The sequence below is a fragment of the Sinocyclocheilus grahami genome, unplaced genomic scaffold (genome assembly GCF_001515645.1).
Source record: "Sinocyclocheilus grahami isolate Dianchi unplaced genomic scaffold, SAMN03320097.WGS_v1.1 scaffold570.1, whole genome shotgun sequence".
NCBI classification, from domain to species: domain Eukaryota; kingdom Metazoa; phylum Chordata; class Actinopteri; order Cypriniformes; family Cyprinidae; genus Sinocyclocheilus; species Sinocyclocheilus grahami.
Window position 1 is genome coordinate 518,721 of NW_015505749.1, and position 17,534 is coordinate 536,254.

At 38.1% G+C, this 17,534-nt stretch overlaps 3 protein-coding genes across 4 annotated transcripts in view; 1 reads left to right on the forward strand and 2 right to left on the reverse strand.

Moving 5' to 3' along the window:
- Window positions 1-177: 177 nt before the first annotated feature.
- LOC107556486 (WD repeat-containing protein 6-like) lies at window positions 178-7,067 on the reverse strand. 2 transcript variants are annotated; one of them, XM_016239615.1, is made up of 7 exons: window positions 6,926-7,067; window positions 5,105-5,233; window positions 2,173-4,825; window positions 1,726-1,803; window positions 1,511-1,627; window positions 1,328-1,422; window positions 178-818 (listed from the first exon to the last, which is right to left on the reverse strand). In XM_016239615.1, the coding sequence occupies exons 2-7, from the start codon at window positions 5,199-5,201 to the stop codon at window positions 262-264; spliced, it is 3,597 nt and encodes a 1,198-aa protein (XP_016095101.1). In that variant the 5' UTR covers window positions 5,202-5,233; window positions 6,926-7,067; the 3' UTR covers window positions 178-261. The 2 variants fall into 2 exon arrangements, with proteins under 2 accessions (XP_016095101.1, XP_016095100.1); XM_016239614.1 differs by having other exon boundaries at window positions 6,783-7,067.
- A 206-nt stretch (window positions 7,068-7,273) lies between these two features.
- Window positions 7,274-11,409, forward strand: LOC107556499 (fibrinogen silencer-binding protein). The gene is made up of 5 exons (XM_016239633.1): window positions 7,274-7,392; window positions 8,370-9,034; window positions 9,124-9,229; window positions 9,345-9,406; window positions 10,592-11,409. The coding sequence occupies exons 2-5, from the start codon at window positions 8,726-8,728 to the stop codon at window positions 11,111-11,113; spliced, it is 999 nt and encodes a 332-aa protein (XP_016095119.1). The 5' UTR covers window positions 7,274-7,392; window positions 8,370-8,725; the 3' UTR covers window positions 11,114-11,409.
- A 2,096-nt stretch (window positions 11,410-13,505) lies between these two features.
- LOC107556474 (cadherin EGF LAG seven-pass G-type receptor 3-like) overlaps window positions 13,506-17,534 on the reverse strand; it is a 5,524-nt gene continuing 1,495 nt past the window's right edge. Inside the window, exons 4-5 of the mRNA XM_016239601.1 lie at window positions 16,116-16,989; window positions 13,506-14,873 (exon numbers count right to left, since the gene is read on the reverse strand). Of these exons, the coding sequence (XP_016095087.1) occupies window positions 14,846-14,873; window positions 16,116-16,989 (902 nt within the window). The 3' untranslated portion in view covers window positions 13,506-14,845. The remainder of the gene's footprint in view (window positions 14,874-16,115; window positions 16,990-17,534) is intronic.

A 17,534-nucleotide genomic window follows, 5' to 3' on the forward strand; every position in this document is an offset into this window, starting at 1 on the left:
TTTAAATTGGCTTTTATTATGATATTATTTAAATTCTAATTTATTTTTAGTAATTAAAAAAACTAAATAAACTTTTGATTGGTTCTGTAGATCTGTATTGACTTTCATTGTTAAGCCTTACTGAAAATAAAAATGTTCTCACAAGGTACTTTACCTGACACAGAAAAATGCTTACATATTAAAAAAAGATCTTTATTTGAAAATCTCAAACTTTACAACTACAAATCTTTAGCATCCTAATTTATAAATCACAAATTAAAGTCAGTGTTTTGTCCTTGAAACATATGGAAATATCACTTTCTTTCTCTCCTCTTCTTTTACCGTCCTGTTAACAGTTTCATGTAGTTCATCCATCTTTCTTTCTGTTAACTGAAACAACTGTAAGCCCTGCCCACAAACAACCACCCAGGGTCCTCCCTCTTGTCCAAACCACGCCCACAACCCAGCTGCATCTGCAATGTGTGAGAACAGCACCTTCAGTGGGCGGAGTCCGTCACTGTTCACACTCCACAAACACAAGCGCTGGTCCGGTGAGGTGGAAACCAGTAGTGTGGGGCTTAGTAAACATAACCCTGTGAGAGGGGAAGAGTGTGCCAAGGGCACTGACCACTGGGCAAGCAGCTGTAGAGACACACCTCCATTTTCTTCCTTTTTCTGATCTATCTTAATATGCATTAGAGACAGCTGTCCATCATCTCCACCACTGGCCAATGAGATAACATTTTCCTCCATTTGCCTCATTTCTCTCCTAGGTGATATGGTAAGTGCATTGACTCCACTTTGATGGAAAGCTATGGAAAAGAACGGGGCTGATGGACCTGAAGCACAGACAGGGTAAATTGTTATTAGCATATACACATTTTAGAGATCCATAACCAGTTTCGACTGTAGGATCTAGGATTGATTCAGTCAGTTTTTATGCTCTTGGGCTTGTAATGAATGAAAAATGATTTTATACATTTTATACAGACACACATACTCCACCTTTAAGTCAAAACAAATACACTGTAATTTTTAAGACCTTAATAACTGTGGTCTCAATGAGATGTTGTTGTATGAAAAACAACTGCAAGATTCTTAAATAAAATAATAATAATAATAAGCATGTTTTTTGGGCACAGGTCTGGAACAATGTAAGTACATAAAGACAGATTTTTTTTTTATTTCTGATTGAACATTCCTTTTTAACATGTATAACTAATGTAAACAAATAACATAAATCATTTAAGTTCTTCTTAACTACAGCATAACAAGCACACAGTTATTCAAACATAAAAAAATTCAGCACGTTATTAAGTGTTTATGCTCTGGTGTATGTATGACTCACCCTGCCAGCTGACACTAGCCTTACTGTTCAAAACTGCTGTTAAATCCCACACAGATATACAACCATCTGTAGTGGCACTGAACAGCAACAAAAGCCTGAGACAGAAAGAGGACAAAGGAAAATAAGTTTAAGAAATTTTTAAATATGGAATAAGTGTTTGATAATTGTATATCATGTCCTTACTTTCTGTCCTGGGTGTCCTCCGGCTTGTAGATGGCGACGCTGAGCACACACCTCTGATGGTAAAAACACTCCCAAAGCATGTCAACACTCCTACTGCTCTCAGTCACACTGAAAAGCCTACAAATGAAAACACACAGTCTCAATACATTAATTATAGAATGTTTAAACATGAAACTCTTTTAAATTCATATGTTCATAATCTTTATCCAAGTTACCTTACTGCACCATCACTACAGCCCAGAGCCAGCAGGACACATTCAGTCCCATTATGCACAACAGCCATAGACATGTACCTGCAAACGTGAGAAAGCATTTGCCCAATAAAATCATAATGTAATCTCTCACAATTACCCCCTGTACACTGTATTGTCCGCCCTCTGGTGGTTAGAAATCTTTAGCTGCAACCAACAATCAAACAACATTGGACCCAATTGATTTTCATCCTATAGGCAAGAAAAAACAACACTGAAACATTTTCCAAATTATCTTCTTCTGTGTTCTACGGAAGAAAGTCATACAGATTTGGAACATCATCAAGGTGAGTAAATGATGACAGAATTGTTCTTTTTGGGTGAACTATCCCTTTAAGCATTATTTGAACTCTAGATCAAAACTTGGAATAGAGAGTATTTTCACATATACATTCACAAACACACACGCACCTTGTCTCTGGATCCATTTTGACAGTCTTGTGTCGGTTCCGCTTCCGTTCCCACTGTTCATCCAATCGATGGCCAGCTATTTGAGTGACCTGACAGACTGGCTGACCCTGCTGCTCATCCAAACGAATCAAGAGCTGGTAACACTGCAGCTGGGCCCGGCCACCCGCAGAAAACACCAAAGAAGAGACAGAGGAGGTATCGTCATCTCCCCCTTTTTCCTTAGTTTCTCTTCTTCTGATTGCAGCCAGCGCACGAACATTTGAGATATGGTCCGTTAGAACTGAAAGCACTTTAACAGTTCCACTCTCTGGACTGATGGCGAGTACACCTACTGTGGTATCCTCCCCTCCGGTAACAAAAACTTCCCAAAATTCAGAAAATTGTCCAGTCTTGGTCAGACTACCAAGGTGACAAACACAGCTGATGCCTCGTCCATGTAGCCCCTCTTTCAGTGTGCGTCCATTCACATCGGTTTCTGTGGATGCTAATGAGCGTGATGCCATGACAACTCCGTGCTTGATGAACACAAGGGTACCTTGTCCAAGTGTATGTGCTTGAGGATCTGTGTCGGCGAATATTGGGCGTTTATAGGACCAGGATCGATGGCCGCCTCCACAGGCAACTGATAAAAGCTTCTCTTGTCTGTGAGGGTCCCACATAATGAAGTGGACTGAATGGAAGCCAACCATTACAAACCGAGTTTCGGCTACGCTTGCACTCTCTCGATCGATCGTCCTCTTCTCGATTCTCTCATTCAGCAACTTTTCCTGTACCTCAGGTCCATCCGAGCCCAGAAACAGAACTTTCTCTATCCACTCCATGCCTCTGCAGGCCCGCTGAACTCTACGTACCTTCAGGATGTTTTCTTCAACAGTTAGTATTCTCACAGATCCATCTCGACCTGTACTGTAACATAAGTCTTGATACTCACACACAGAAGTCACACCTTGCTTTCCATGCACTCCATAAAGGGTACTGATGGGAGACAGAGGACTACCATGGTCTGTTTGCTTGTTTTCAGTTTCTTGCTCTTGTAAGTCTGTTCTTCCTTCATTTCTTCTGTCATTCTCTTCTGTTTCAGTGTAGAGCAGTAGTGACCCTCTCCGGTCACCACACAGGTACAACCCCTTTCTCTGGGACAATGTAACTGCAGCAGTCAGCCAGCGTTTGGCACAGGGTGGCAACAGGAATGGAAGAAGAGTTTCCTCTTGCATATGCAAGCCTGATTCATCCTCTGTCACTTTTATTGTCCATCGGTAAACCAGTCCCTCTGAGCCTGACGCAAGAAGACACCAACTCCAGGACCCTTCAAACAATCCTTTGGCCCAAAGTACAGAGTGAACTTTACCCTTGCCAGCTCTTAGCAAGACTCCCACACCTGGCTGCCCTACAAGGAACACCTGTACACCTCCGTTCAGATTACCCACTGCACACAACCACACAATGCAATCTGAATTCTGGACTTGGATGCTTGTGATCTCCATCACACAATAGGACTGGAATTCTGCTCCCCCTCGCCAAATGACATCCCAGGAATCACCCTGACTAAGGTACACCTCTCCTTGATCAGTACAGACCAGAATTGTATTCGATTCACCCTCACCCACTAATCGGACCACTTTGGGACAACCCTGCCCTTTAAACCCCAGATCCAACTGAGTCTCTGCCTGAGTTTCCTCACAGTATTTCTTCTCCTCTGCCACTCTCCATACTCTTACCCCACCATCTGCACCTCCAGTAGCCATCCATCCCTCCTTACAGCCTATACTTCCCTCGCTGACAGCCAGAGCCCTCACTCCACCTGACCTATGCCCTCTAAATGTACGTCCCACCTTTCCTTCACCTCCCCATTCCCAGAGCAGGCACGCGCCATCTTCTCCTGCACTGAACACACGGTTTGGTGCAAGCCTGACACAGAAGACCCGTGCCTGGTGCCCATAAAGCACACGAAGACATGTTGGCGATTCCTCTCCACAGCCTGCATCTCCACCCAACATGCCAACACTCCACAAACGGACACTGCGGTCATCTGAGGCAGATGTCAGCCACCCAGATTTCTGAAGGTAGCAAAGGCTGAAAATAACTCCAGTGTGACCCAACAGGCGTCTCTCTACCTGGGACTGGCCATCAGGTTTTGTCCCTGTGGGCCCCCACAGCACAAGCTGATTGAAAACAGTCCCACCTACCAGCACTAAAGAATTCCAATTTGGACCAATCATAAGTGCGGAGTAGAGAAGACATGTCTCTACGCAGGAGTAGAAGGAAAGAACATTACCAGATTCTGCATCTAAAAGCAACACAGCATTGTGAGCCAAGGATATGCCTAACAGTGGGTGTGGTTGTTTTTTTAGCCAATGAATGTCCAGAACCCAGTCTTGAAGCTCCAAGAGAGGACCAATGAACTTTAGGCATCGTCCTCCAGTATTGAAGCTGACAAGCCGAACTCCTTTTCCTCCAAAAACAATGATGTCCTCCTTGTCGTTGTCCAAAACAGAACTTTCAGATGAGATTACATTGTTGAACTGTCTCTCTCCAAACTGATGTTTTCTATTAAGTCGTATCCCATGGATGCGGTAATTATGAAGAACATTTAAGGATGCACATTCTTTAGGAGATGCCTGAAGACTGTACACAGAGAGGACTGGTCCCTCACCTACAAAATGACACAATTAACAGGAAAGAATTTATCAAATGAACATGAATATTTTCATTAAGATAAATACACAAATGCACATTATGGATATTAAGAGACATTTGAGCATTTCCCAAGCACATGTTCCTATTAGTATAAGAATAAGGAAATTTAGAAATCATCTTTGCCAGGATACAAAACTAAGCAGAAAAAACACCTAAAAAATGGCCCACGAGTCCAACATGGATTTTTAGTTTGATGTTTTGCTACCTGTTCATTAAATGAATGAATGTCAGTCACCTGTCAGCAGGAAATCCTCCCCCAGGAATTCCAGTGCAGTCACTGGAGCAACAAGCACAGTGCTCTTCATCACAGCAGACTCTACAAGAGATGCCATTTCAAGCGGTCTGAACAGCAGGCTGAAGACTTCTGGAGCAGAACAGAATCATTACAGCATTATTCACTATTGTCAAGTAAATGAAACTGAATTAAATGCATACTGTTTGCAATGGCTTTTACAACCCACTTTTTCCTAACAAGCCTACTGGGGATAAGTTCCACTCAAAAAGACTGAATCCTAATGTTGTGCTTCAAATAATTCTTATTCATGTTTGACTGAATGAGCTGCAAATTTTTCTTCATGTTTTATTTTCAGACTGCAGGAGAATAACATAAAACTTGCCATTTTAATGTGACATGGTATAACAACAATATCTATGGCAAAAGCTCTTTTCAGTCCACTGCATTCTCCTCAATCTGATTATTTTCTTTTTTTTCATTTCTATTCTGCTTTAACAATATAAAAAAAGACAACATATATACTACAAATTTGTGGTCTGCTCTCCCGATTTAATTTACAGTATATCCCATGAATAATTCACTAGAATGCACTAAAAATTCAATTGTCTCCAAAAATCTTCACGTCTCTTTCCCGGTTTGTTTTCACACGGATGGTTTAAAATGTAATTGTGTCCCCATTTTACTTCTAATCCCAATTAACAGTTTTTCTTATGTTACTAAAGAAGGTAAATGCAATATTTGTCAGCTATCAGAAATATGGAAATCACTTTGTAATATTATCACTCAATGTTAATGTGAATGAACATTTTTGTATGTTGCATATAATATATACAGATATTACCACAGTGATTAGCATCTCCGTAATATTGCTGCAGAAATAATTGCTTTTAATAGCTTTTGAGGGTATTTGTGCTATGTTGAAAGTAATTTGTTAATGCTTTTACACTTTTAAATATCCTCCTAATTTTCGATTGCTGGGGTTCACAAAGGAACTGTTTGTGAGCTATTAATTATTTAAACACTAAAATGTAAAATTTAAATTAATAATTTTAAAAACATCCTAATAAATATATCTAATGCTGTGCACACCTGAATCATGCGTATTTCTGTGGGATGAAAATACAACATAAACTAGAAAAAATATTTTTGAAAAATAATCCCACACACTACTTAAACTTGAATACATTAGTACTGTATTTGATTAAAATACATTTTTATATATTAGATATATTATATAAAATAAAATATTTTTGTGAAGTGCTGGGGATTGAAAACAACAATAAAAACAATAATAATTAAACCTTGGCTAAAAAAAGATTACATTTTATTTAAAGTTGACCAGCATGTCATTTGACTTAACTTATCAGAGAACCATACACATGTGAATGTATGGTTAAATAAAAATCTCAAAGGAACTTCAAATAAATACAATTAGGTCAAACAACATTAATTGTATAATTTAGCCCAGGACTAAACTCACCATGTTGGAAAATTCATATTAAGCTGGTTGTTGTGTTTTGGAACATAAGTTTGGTTCCTAACTTTTCTGAGACAATTATAAAATGCCCCAATCTGGTCATTACCTGCTCCAAATACTATTGAAATGACCAGCTAACATTTTCCAAAGGACAACTATTATAAAGCGTGTTTTTCTACAAAGGCTCGACGGAGGACCTACCCATTTATTGAAAGAATGAACGTCAGTCATCATGTCAACAGGACAGTTAACGTTACCTTGAAATGAATTTTCTAGCAGGGATCTGTCTGATTCTGCATGCTTGTCATCGTAACAACAACCCTGTCAAGTTCAGTTTGACTTACGCTTCCCCTGTAGAGATCGTGTCTTTATTTTTCGAGGAGGTGAAATGGAAAAGTGAGGTATTTTCTTTCATACTAGTTCCCAGCATGTTTTGTGCTGCATGCATGTGTTCTCGCTTCCTCGTTGTCATCGCGCAGCGTCCAATCACGCTCCTCAATACTGCACAGACCGCACCATGCTCTCCGCCAATTGGATGAAACGAGTCCTACGCTTTCTACTGTAAAAAACGCGTAGATTTGTGCATTTGCCTGATGCACAAACCATATGTATTGAGAGGATCTCATGAGAATGGTATACAAATCATATGAAATGCACAAACCAGTGAACTGCCTTTTTTTTACGCCCGGAGCGTCATTTTGCGCATGTGTCTCCAGTCTGTTGTTTAAATCTCTTACGGACCGCTTAAACCCCGGGGGTGGGGACAAAGTGTAATATTTTCGGGATAAAATCGTCAGACTGATGATTGCATGTAAGTAGGGTCAATATAAATAATATAATATCAGTTTGTCATAAGCTGTTGTGTAAATGCATGATAGCTTCATTAAGAACTGAGCTCTAGCTGTAACGTTAGTCTTAAATCGCAGCTCAGGTTCACTTCTGTAGTGCGATGCTCGGGTTTAGCGCTGTGGCTAAGACCAGCGGATCCATAATAATAGTAATATTAATAAATGCAGCTTGTTCCACCTGCACCTGAATTATATGGCGAATCGGTGATTTTGAAGGCTTGTTTCTTCTTTGTTCATTCTTGCATTTAATAGCGATGCGATTCCTGAACGAATTGTTGAGTCTGACCGTGGCAATGAGTCGGTTGAATTAGTTCACAAAAACGGACTGAACGATTCGTTTTCGAAACAACCTGAATGAGCCGAGAATCGATGAGTGAGTTGATAATGAAAACATTTGGAGTGAACCAAAAATGTTGGTTAAATTACTTCAATAACGAAATAGCTGTATTGTTACAAATAAAATTAATTGGAAACACTACTTTGTATTTTGACAGTTTTATCAACATACGTATTTATCACAAGTGCAGAAAATACAACAACAAAAAATTGTGCAAAAACATTTCATCCAAGAGATGTAAACGAATGTTATATAACAATATACATATACATTATAGTTAAATTATACGTTTTAAAAAATTTATTTTTTACTAGCTGCATAATGGTTGTAAAACCTGAGACACATGAAATTACAATAAACGCTTTTATCAACAAAACGACGACGTCAGTTGAATAATTGCTGAACTGTTTTTTATCAACCGGCTCTCTTTGAAACGAACTGTTCAAAAGAACCGATTCTCAGAAATAAATTCGTGGAGCACACATGAGGCTTTCCCCCCGAAGATCACATTTTTCATTTATTCTTCCAAGAGGAGGAGCAGATATTAAGTTTCAAAAACAGCAATTATTCCCTTCATTTTGTTTTCTGTCTGCTGAATTACAGACTCCACATGTGTACCTGGTGACCCCTTGCGCATCAGGTGGATCCTGGATGCATTTCCGTTGAACACTGAAGCCGTTTACCTGTGGCATCCAGAGTTTAACATATCACTGCAACTGAAACTCTGGAAGTGTTCTGCACATGACGACACCAAACCAACCTCACCTTCCTGTAATGCTGGAGTGTAAGACTCAAAAACTAACACTGTGATACTGCAAATGCTACCATGTAAAAGTTTTCAAACTAGACTGTTCTGTTGAAAATAATACTAGTGCGATACTTTGTAGATTTTCTACAAATGAAGTAACACACAGTACCTCGATATAAGCCTTCTTACCCAGTTACACACAAATACACTCATGCTGACCACCATGACGTACCGCATGCCAAACTTCACTCTGGAGCAGAAGCTTTTCCTGCTTCGGAGAATCCATGCGGTGGTGGACACAGTCCAGGACTTTCGGAAAGACACCAACACTACTGTGCACCGGAACGCTGTATGGGCAGAGCTGGTTCAGGCCTTCAATGCGGCGTTCCCTAGTCGACCCCCCAGCAGCATCGGCTCTCTGAAGACACTGTGGAAACGGCTGAAGGTGGAATGTCGTGTTGGGCTGCAGAAGCGACAGGAACAGCAGGCAGCCGGGCTTCCTGTGTCTGCCCTCACTCAGGTAAACTGAAGTCTTATGTTTCTATAATTCAGTTATATGCTTTGGAAATTCTTGTAGCACACAATGTGGTTGTGTGTGGTTCTTGTCAGGTGCAGAGAGAAGTGATTGCCCTGGTACCGAACCTCATCTCCTGTCTGGAGGAGGTAGACGGAGATGGCAGCTATGCCTCGGTTAGGGGTAGCTCACCTGGAGCAGGTAATTAATAGTCATGTCATCTCTATTACAGAATGAAATACTACCACTCTTCCCAGCTGCCAGCTCTGTAATTATACAAGGAAGGAGATTAATTGAGTCATTCTCTCTCTTGTAGTGATGGGGCTTTCAGGCACTAATGGGAGTGAGCATGAAGATGCTGACCACAGTCAAAATGATGTAAGACTGAAATCAGCCTTGAAAGGATTACTAAAGTACCTCTTAAGCTAAACGTTTTCTTTTATATTGCAGATTTTGTTATAAAAATATGATTAACTCTCTCATGGCATGGAAAGCGTACTTGCTCGCATCATTATTTTATAATGTAAAGTGTTAACATTTTACATGCAGTAAACAGGAAATGTGGTGAAAATGTAATATTAATGTATTTATTCATTTATACATATATTAATTTATAATTATATACTGAATACACTACCATTCAGATGTTTTGGGTAAAACATTTTTTAAAGAAATTGACAGTAAAGACATTTATAATAAATAAATGTGGTTTTGTTGAACTTTCTATTCATCAAAGAATCCTGAACATTTTTTAACAGTTTCCACAAAAATGTTAAGCTGCACAACTGTTTCTAACATTGATACGAATAAGAAATGTTTCTTGAGCATCAAATCAGCATATTAAAATGATTTTTGAAAGAACACGTGACACTGAAAACTGAAGTAATACTGTAGCTGCAAAAAAAAATCAGATTTGCCATCACAGTAATGACATTGTAAACTATTTTAAAATAAAATTTTATTTTAAATTGTAATAATATTTCACAATATTGCTGATTTACTGTATTTTTTCTCAAATAAATGCAGCTTGGGTGAACATAAAAAAACATTTAAAAATTCTTATTAAATAAAACAATTAATTTTGCTTTTTATTATAAAACTGATATATACTATATATTACAAATTTTTATCATATGAAGATATATAAATATAAAATTTTTAAAAGGGTCATTTTTGTCATATTCTGTGTTCCATACACTAGGCCAGCGGTGGCGAACTCCGGTCCTGGAGAGCCGCAGCCCTGCAGAGTTCAGCTCTAACCCTAATTAAAACTCACCTGCCTGTAGCTTCCTAATAACCGTTCAGACCTTGATTAGCTTGTTCAGGTGTGTTTGATTAGGGTTGAAGCAAAACTCTGCAGGGCTGCGGCTCGCCAGGACCGACGATCGCCACCCCTGCACTAGGCATATACGTTTTCACCAGTGTTGCATTCATTGCAAATTTCCTGTGTTTACTGCATGTACAATGCATGCATGTATACTCTCAATATAGCATGCCGCTTTGAGCCTTATTACATAAATGTACAGCAATTATGATGCTATTAAACTTCAGTTTTTTTTACAGGAATTAGACAGCAAGGAGAACTTAGCCATTGAACTTGGATTGGTCTCACCAACTCACCCACCTGTTAACTCTGGGATTCCTCCTGGCACTGCCTCCTCTCCTCTCCACTCACATTCACTCTTTTCCAGGTCCAGCCGTCCCTCCCTCATCTACTCAACCCATGCAGGACTGGGATCAGGGACTAGGGGTTCAAACTTTGATACCCCACACAGAGAGTCTGTGGTGCCACGTGCTCCTGCCGGAGGAGCAGTTGAGAATTCATTACCGCCAATGGACTCTTATACCTCAAACTCGAAATGGGAGGCACGTCGACAGGAACTATTTGAGCTGGAGCATCAGCAGACGATGAGTCTGTTACTGCTGCAGCAGTGTGTGTGGGAGGAGAAGAGGAAAGCAGTGAGACAAAAAGAGAAGGCGGCGCGGGCCAAGAAGAGATATTATCAAGCCAAACTACGTAAGATCGGCACAGATCCTCCACCTTCCAGTAGTGACAGCGAGGATAACGAATATCTACAGACTTGAACTCAGATGTTTATGGCATCTTAGCTATGTTTGCTTTCTTTTTGAAAGTCATTTTTTATTCTCTGTTTATTTACAAAACAATATATTTTTTATTGTGGACTAAACTTAATTGGTGTTTAGGAATGTACCATGTGTATCGTATGGAGGGGGGAATTCACTCGAGCAGGCTTTGTTCCAATAGCTAATACAAGTCTGATTTCCTTTCATATTCTCTCTCATCAACACTGATGCTGCATTCCATTCAGTCAAAAGTGGGATAGTTAAAGGGATAATTCACCTGAAAATTGAAATTCTTAATTTAGTCACCCTCATATTGCTCCAAACTGTGTGACTTACTTTCTTCTGTGCAACACAAAAGAAGGTATTTTGAAAAAAAAAAATTGTCCATACAATAGAAGTAAATGGGTCCAGTGCTGTTGAAAACAGTTGAAATATTTCTCAAAATATCTTCTTTTGTGTTCTGCAGAAGAAAGTAAGTCATACATGTTTGGAGAGACAAAAGTAGAAGTAAATGACAACAGAATTTTCTCTTTTTTTTTTGGATGAACTATCCCTTTAAAGGCGCTCCATAGTCTGACATGACTTCGATTATGACATATAAAGAATCAAATCGTAATGCTAATGTTAGCATCGCAATTGTCAACAAAGAAGCCTTTTAGCATCCAATTTGCAGAGGATAAACAATGCTATGCAATGCTAGCATTTGTTTTACATGAGTAAAATTATCGACATAAAAGCTAATTTACCATTTTTTTACAAGCCTGTAAGGTTTTATTATAATGTAAATGTAATTACTTTGACTTGTTAATGAATTTAATTTGCTTAAAAGAGTGAATGTTTATCATGCACTGTGTCTATCGGGGTCTCGTGTTTAAGTGATATCATATAACAAAAACAACCGAAAATCTTATGTTAGGGATGTATTCCAAATGAGAAATTGGAGTGCAATAGTCAAACCCGTCCATCTAGTGCATGTTAACAATGGAAAAGCAGTGCAGTGGAATGCAAAAACAGGCCAGAACTGAGCAGTGAGGAGATGTTTAGTCCTGATACTTGTGCTTGATGAGAAGAGGAAATGAACTGAAATGAGATTTCTAATGTTACTGTATAGCATTTTAATTTAATGCTTGTGGATCAAACCAAGGATTGATTAAGGTTCTCCAACGCCCCTGTTTGATGCTATATGCATTACATTACAAACATTAAAAATGACTGTGGTAAGAAATTACACTGCAAATATGAGGTGAGAAAATATACAGAAGATACAACATTGCAACCTCCATGTGTGGAAAACATTTCAGGGGTCATTGCCAGTCTATAATCTAGCCTTGGATACAACTCATCTGACTGTTTTAGGACAGCGTCTTCAGGACCAACCTTTAGATTCAGTTCACTGTAGCTCCTTTATACTATGCAGGTTTTTTTCAGGTAAATAAGTGCTTCTCTTAAAGTGACTTCCTACTCATGGAGTGCTTGAAGTTAGTTCAGTGTTGTTGATTTACTTGTGTTAGTATACAGTGTTTGGGAACAGAGTGCTTTGTTCTTTTTCAAAATATGAACATCTTAAAGGTCTAAAATGGAAATTCTGTCATCATTTTCTTACCCTCATTATGTTTCAAACCGTTGATCCATGTTGTATGAAATAAAGTCATACAGGTTTGGAACAACATGAGGGTGAGTAAACGATACTTTCATTTTAGATGAACTGTCTTTTAAGGAATGTTACAACAGTAGACTGGAAATTGAGTGTGTAAACCAGTGAAACAGAATGTTAGACTGAATTAAACTAGTGAGAACCTTCCACTGTAAAAGCAGATGTAAAATTTACATTTAGATGTCATTTCATTTGATTTGACTGAAATTCAGAAAGATGTGTAATGTGATAAACAAGTAAAAAAAAAATTTAACCATAGAAGTGTTTGTCTTGAATATTCAAAAAAAAAACACAGAAACGTGATAGCAATAACTCTTTTATTGACGCCCAACAGGTCTCACTTTCCTCTCCCATTGGTAGCAGATTTTTTTTCTGAACACCCCCATAAGTAAAGGGGATACAACATGTCCCACATTAAACATGTTGAGCCATTATACATTCCCCTTTTCTCTCTCCTACCCAATCATTGTCTTCTACCGCTCTCTCTCTCTCTGATGGACAGAGGACATTTCTTTTCCCAGAATGCATTGTGAACAGAAGAGAAGGGGGACATATCAGACGATACATGTACAAAAGTTTTAACACATAAAACGTTTGAAACGGATGAAATTTCGCTCTTATATAAAAAAAAAAAACTCCCATACGCACTTCTTTATAAACACTCCAGCCACGATTATGGTAGAGAAATGAATTTCAATAAATATTAATAAATAAAATAAATTAATTTAATGTCTGTACAAGATAAAGTTATGTAGTAATAAATAAAATATAAAACCATGAATAGAAAAAGTACTGGAGCACTTTATGACAGGTAAGAGGTATAAAAGGGATGATATAGGGCACTCTTTTTGGCAAAACTCATGGTAATACTGCAAATGACTAAAGAGATAAAGTCATATGATGAAGCACGATTTCCCTTTTAAACAGGAGCTTGATATTTTGAAATCATCTCACCTTAATGCTTGTATTTAGCTCATTTTACAATGTTCCTTCCTCTGAAGCACTAAGATTATTCAATACTCCACAGAGACAATAATGACTGATATTTAGATATGCTCTCTTTGTTAGAAAAGAAATCAAAGATGGATTAAATATCTTCTCTTGAATAGCTGATTTGGGATCTTTGAGTAACATTTCCTTAAGCAATGTTTGAATTCTGATAATCCTGGATCTGAAAGAGGTCTTAATTATGCTACGAAGTCCTGTAGGCTAGTTACATGAATGATTAAAATGTATCTTCACACAGCTGCAACAAACTTCAACACATGCTTCGATATTATTTCAGAGCAGTTTGGCCAAAAATATTCCAGAAACTGGATAGGCATTTCATACAAGCATGAGTTTGTTGGGGTTTGTTGAAGAAATGGGTTTAGATCAAGCTAAAATCTTCCAATCAAGTCACCTGTCTGAAAACAATCCATTGACTGACAATCATTACCGTTCAAACATATCTTCTGTTTCATAATTCTTTATAATTACAATCACTGTCTCTGGAGTTTCCCACCAATCCCATGTTTGGGCCAATAAGTTCTGCATTTACACAGACCAATCCTTTTCTTTTTAGACTCTCTTCGGTCTATCAGTGGGTGTGGCTTGTTGCATAAACACATGTTGGAGTGGAAAGATTGGGAATGTTTGGGACTGTTTTGGCTCGGAATGGGTTTGAAAATGATTTTTTCGATCCTACCCACTTAAACACATATCCACACAATCTTCATAAACATCACACATCATCTTTGATCTTTGATGAAAAAGATACAAAAAGTATAAAAATGTTCTGTACAGTTTTTTTTCCCTCTCTCTCTTTGTCTCTGACCAGTCCTCTCAGCTGTTGGTCTGAAATCTGAGGTTTGTAGTTTGGATTAATTGAAAATCATAGAAATCCACCTTCTCTGGTTTGATTTCCTGTCTGTTCTCAGGAGGGTGATGTCTCAAGCCCTTGATGAACAACTTCACTCTCATGTCCTATGTTTTTCCCAGGGTGAAGTACAGTAGGAGTCCTGAACGCTCCGGTTGGCTTTGTCCTGTGATTCTTGAGCCCATCTGCAGAGGTGCATTATGGGACTGCGAAGGAATCATCAAGATTGTCCATCACTTCTGTTAACTCTACAAAGAGAAAAAAGAAAAAGACAGAACAGGAAAATGGTCAATAATGTCATCCTGTGCATAATATTTTTGAAGGGGCACCAGTGGTAGCTCACTTAGTGCTATTTTTATTACATATTTATATCTTTCATTTATATACAGTGGTGGCCAAAATAATTAGAACACTAGTATTTTCACCAGCTAAAAAATGGTTTTAAGTCAGTTATTTCTATGTTTTGATGTAGTGTGTCAGTAGGAAATATCAGTTTACATTTCCAAACATTCATTTTGCCATTAATTGTAATAATCCAGTGAGATTTTTGTCTGACAGCAGCCAGTGCTCCACACAGAGATCTGATCTGATCATCATCCAGTCTGTCTGGAATGACATGAAGAACCTGAGACAAACTAAATCCAGAAGATCTGTGGCAATGTCTCCAAGATGCTCCAAGTAAAAGTGTAAATAATATAAAATATTATTTATATTGTTAAATATAACAATATAATAAAGCACGCATAACATAATATAAAACATTACAAACTATATATATATATATATATATATATATATATACACAGTATAATAGTAATAGTAATATATTTTAATAATTATATATACAGTATATATTAAAAATATTATTATTATTTATATTATTATTAATTAGGACTATTTTAATAAAAAACGAATTATTTATTTTAACTAATTAATTATTTTAATAATGTTTAAAATATTATTTATATTGTTAAATATAACAATATAATAAAGCACGCATAACATAATATAAAACATTACAAAATATATATATATATATATATATACACAGTATAATAGTAATAGTAATATATTTTAATAATTATATATACAGTATATATTAAAAATATTATTATTATTTATATTATTATTAATTAGGACTATTTTAATAAAAAACGAATTATTTATTTTAACTAATTAATTATTTTAATAATGTTATGCTGTCCACATACACACACACACACACACACACACATACATTAATATTGTTTAATTTATAAATTTATTTTGATTAGGATGTTTTTATTTTTAATAGCAATTTTCATGTTTCATGTTTTTTTTCAAAAAATTAAAGAGCAAAAAAGTAAACCACACAAAATTTGCAACGGATCACCGTGCGTTTTTCTTGTTTGGAAAAGAGCAGCTTTGACATTTTGTAACTGAACAGAACCAAGGATGACCATGAAACAAATGAGGAATACAAAAGGGGACAAAACAGGGGCTGGACTTACTCAGAGTCAGGTGACACTTCAGAGACGCTCTGAGAGGTTGCAGAGCGAGGAGGTGGGGAAGGGGAGGGGCCTGCCAAGGCAGAGACAGGGTTAGGGGGCGGGGTTAAGACAGAGGAGCTGAAGGAGGCGAGTATGGAGGAGAGGATATCCAGGTGTTCACTAGAGGGCGGGCGACTGGATGGAGCTCCAGGTGCAGCTGCAGATGGCGGGTACCTACATGGGGGGGCGGAGTCTAGGCGACCGCGGCGAGAGGGCAGGGTTTCCTGGGGTTCCTCTGTGATTGGTGGAGGGGGTGAAGAGGGTGGGTGTGGCTCAGGGTGTGAGAGCTGTCGGGGCGGCAGGGTTCTCAGCCACTCCCTGCAGGGCTGTGCTCCGCCGTTAGATTCCAACTGCTCCCGGGACCGACTGCTCATAAGAGCCCCTCCGAGGTGCTCCCGAGAGGCCTGTTGCCTTGTTAGAGTGTTAAGCTGCGTTCTCGAACCGCTTAATGAACCCTCTGCCCCCATTAAACCCACCATGCCACCCCTGCCCACCAGATCCTCTCTGGAGGCATGGATACTGTGAACGGGGCCCAGCCTCTCTCTGGACCCACCCAGGTGTTCGGCACCAAACTCGCGTCGTCTCGGCAACAGGTCGAGGTTGTCCCGAGAACGCTGGTGTCGCACAAGCGAATCCAGGTGTTCACGGGAAGAGTATCGGGAAGCAGGTTGGGACAGCGAACCAGTGCCGGAGTACATACGACCGTAGGAGGCAGCTGGGACACCTCTGTGACCCAATGTTGAGGTCCTGTACCAAGACATCTCGCTGGGAGCTCGACCCACGGCAGACAGGCCCTGCAGAGCAGGAGGGCATCCCAGACGATTCTTCAGGATTCCTGAGAAATGGATGCAGAGGGGTTTAGTACGACCTTCTATGCACCGATATTAAAATTCTGTCAATACATGAAAATAGCAATAAGCCAATAACTATTTTCATGCAAATAAGATGAAAGAATGTACAGAATTTATATAATTTATACTATTTTATTAATATTTTATTTCTAAAATATTTTCTTCATAAAAATTTTATGAAATTACTAATATTTCTAAATCAATTAAAAATACTGTAAAACACTAAAAGCTAAAACAAAAAATTTAAAAGTGTCATAAAATTTTAAATACTAACTTTAAGTAAGTGTTAGATGATGGAAAAATAAATAAATAAATAAAAATAGGGGAAATAAGTCAATAAATTATTAAGTATTAAATATATAATTTAATATTGGCCAGTGTTATTTTAGTATCACTGAGACAGTGTTATAAGTTTTATTAATATTTTCAATTAGTTTTTATTTTTATATTTCCTGTTTTTATTTTAATTTTAGTTAAAGGTTTAGTAACTGCAGTTATGTATTTTTGTGTATTTATATATATATATATA